Source organism: Ascaphus truei, unplaced genomic scaffold (assembly GCF_040206685.1).
Source record: "Ascaphus truei isolate aAscTru1 unplaced genomic scaffold, aAscTru1.hap1 HAP1_SCAFFOLD_371, whole genome shotgun sequence".
Lineage (NCBI taxonomy): Eukaryota > Metazoa > Chordata > Amphibia > Anura > Ascaphidae > Ascaphus > Ascaphus truei.
The window spans coordinates 2,057-4,856 of NW_027456702.1; the positions used below are offsets into that span (position 1 = coordinate 2,057).

The following is a 2,800-nucleotide window of genomic DNA, read 5'->3' on the forward strand; positions in this document are numbered from 1 at the left end:
ATGGGCGGGGGAGCCCAGCTGTGAACAGGGGGAAATGAAGATCTGAACGGGGGGGCTGCATTACTGTGAAGGGGGGAAAACGCCGGACACAAGAGAGGGTGAGGACAGAGGGAAAGTGGGAAACAGAGAGGGGAATGGGGAGAGAGAGACAGAGGTGGGAACGGAGAGAGACAGAGGTGGGAACGGAGAGAGACGGGGATCAGAGAGAGACAGGGGGAGCGGCCCTCCACTAAGCCGGCGGCACGGGAGGGGGGCCGCGCTGTGCACGGGGGGAGGCGCATTAATGTGAAGGGGGGGAAACGCCAGAGAAAAGAGATGGGGGAGAGAGTGGAAGTGGGACACAGAGAGGATAATGGGGACAGAGACACAGTGGGGGGGGGGGTGGAGAAAGAGGGATGGAACAGAGAGAGACAGGGGGAGCGGAGAGAGAGACAGGGGGAGCGGAGAACATGGGGAGCAAGAAAATGAAATCCCGGGCAACACCGGGTAGATCAGCTAGTATAACATATTTCATAAAAAAAGGAAACTTGATCACAAATTAGTATATTTATCAATAATTTCAAATGTCCTTTTGTAATTTTACCTTTCCCATAATAAAGTGGAAATGTATGTGGTACATGCTTCCTGATTTTATAAATATATATCTCTCTGGGAGGCCATATCCTCAGAAATTCAGTTTATTGCAATTTTGAATGCTTTCTAATTGGAAACATTTACTGAATACCCGATTTGTTACACATCTTACCATGTATATCCTGTCTCTTTACATTCTTAAACTAAATTTGACGTTTGAAAATAATTTTTTGTATCCGATGTTAATGCATTTCTTTATAAATGTTTTTCCCCAGCTGATGGATTCATGAACAGCAATTCCCCTGAAGAATATCACATTTTGCTCTGTTCACCAGATTGTGTAATGGAAGATACCAGTGTTACCCAAATATTTCACAGAGCAAATCACATTAGTCAGGATATACCAAGCCAGAGTCTGAGAGAAACTGTGAGCATTATGGTTAAGGAATCAACCTCACAGGAAGAAGGAAATCTCCCAGACTCCCACATTTATACTATCAGAGAACATACAGGGACGGAATATGCATCTACTCCTATTACAATGTGTAACAAAGGAAACATGAATGCAGGGAACGTTCACAAGAACTTGTCAGTAAAAGAAAAAACATTTGTATGTTCTGAATGTGGGAAATGTTTTACCCAGAACTCTCATCTTGTTATACATCAGAAAAGTCACAGAGGAGAAAGACACTTTGTATGTTCTGAATGTGGGAAATGTTTCACAGATAACTTTGCTCTTGTTACACATCAGAGAGTTCATACAGGAGAAAAACCCTTTGTGTGTTCTGAATGTGGGAAATGTTTCACCCAGAACGGTTATCTTGTTATACATCAGAAAAGTCACACAGGAGAAAGACCATTTGTTTGTTCTGAATGTGGGAAATGTTTCACATATAAATCTTGTCTCCTTGGACATCAGAGTCGTCACACAGGAGAAAGACCATTTGTATGTTCTGAATGTGGGAAATGTTTCACACAAAAAAATAATCTTGTTACACATCAGAGAGTTCACACAGGAGAAAGACCATTTGTATGTTCTGAATGTGGGAAATGTTTTACTAATAACTTTGCTCTTGTTACACATCAGAGAATTCACACAGGAGAAAAACCATTTGTATGTTCTGAATGTGGGAAATGTTTCACCTATAACTCTTCTCTCCTTAGACATCAGAAAATACACACAGGAGAAAGACCATTTGTATGTTCTGAATGTGGGAAATGTTTTACCCGTTACTCTACTCTTGTTAAACATCAGAGAATTCACACAGGAGAAAGACCATTTGTGTGTTCTGAATGTGGGAAATGTTTCACATATGACTCTGCTCTTGTTACACATCAGAAAATTCACACAGGAGAAAGACCATTTGTATGTTTTGAATGTGGGAAATGTTTTGCAGATAACTCTTCTCTTGTTAAACATCAAAGAGTTCACATGACAAAAACAAGATCACCAGAACAATCTATCAGAATCTCACAGCCACCACCAGTCTAAGTTCTTTCAAAACTAAAGCTGTCTCACATTTTAATCTGGTCTGTAATTGTTACATACGCCTACAGTATAATATATATTATCTCTAACTGTGCCTGCAATGTCTTGTATATAATGTATACCCTGTTCACTTATGTAACGATGTATTTGTAATCATGTATTATTTGTCATCATAACTCTGTGCCCAGGACATACTTGAAAATGAGAGGTAACTCTCAATGTATTACTTCCTGGTTAAACATTTGATAAATAAATACATTTGTGTGTTCTGAATGCAGGAAATGTTTTGCTATTAAGTCATGTTGTACATCAGAGAGTTCCACACAGGAGAAAAATTATGTTTTCTCTAAATGTCGTCAATGTTTTGCTCACACAAGTTAACTTTGTAATATTGCACGCTGAAAATTATTGATTTTATTTTTGTAAAAAAATATCTTTAAACTTATGAAAACATAGACATTTCTTATAATTGTGGAGAATGTTTTGCTTTTTTGAAATTTGTATTGTGTTTTTTTTTTTTAAAGTACTGTTAATTGGAAATTCCTTAAAGGAAAAAGATGAATCAGACCACTAGGTATAGTCCTAGTATAAAAGACAAAACAGCAGGTGCAAGGGGGCACAGAATATAGAACATAGACATGACAAGTAGAGTCAAAAGATTCCCCATATAATTGCACTCAATGCTAGGATAATTTATTTCAGACAGCAATGGCTCGTCAGTTAATTTTTTCTGTTGGT

General features: G+C 38.7%; 1 protein-coding gene across 1 annotated transcript; it reads left to right on the top strand.

The window, feature by feature from the left end:
- Positions 1-470: 470 nt before the first annotated feature.
- Positions 471-2,458, top strand: LOC142483779 (uncharacterized). The gene has a single exon (XM_075583767.1). It carries the CDS (start codon positions 860-862, stop codon positions 2,063-2,065), a length of 1,206 nt encoding a protein of 401 aa, XP_075439882.1. The 5' UTR covers positions 471-859; the 3' UTR covers positions 2,066-2,458.
- The last annotated feature ends 342 nt before the right edge of the window (positions 2,459-2,800 follow it).

Coding starts and splice junctions, on each gene's coding strand:
- LOC142483779 (XM_075583767.1), top strand. CDS start 860: ATGAACAGCAATTCCCCTGAAGAATATCACATTTTGCTCTGTTCACCA.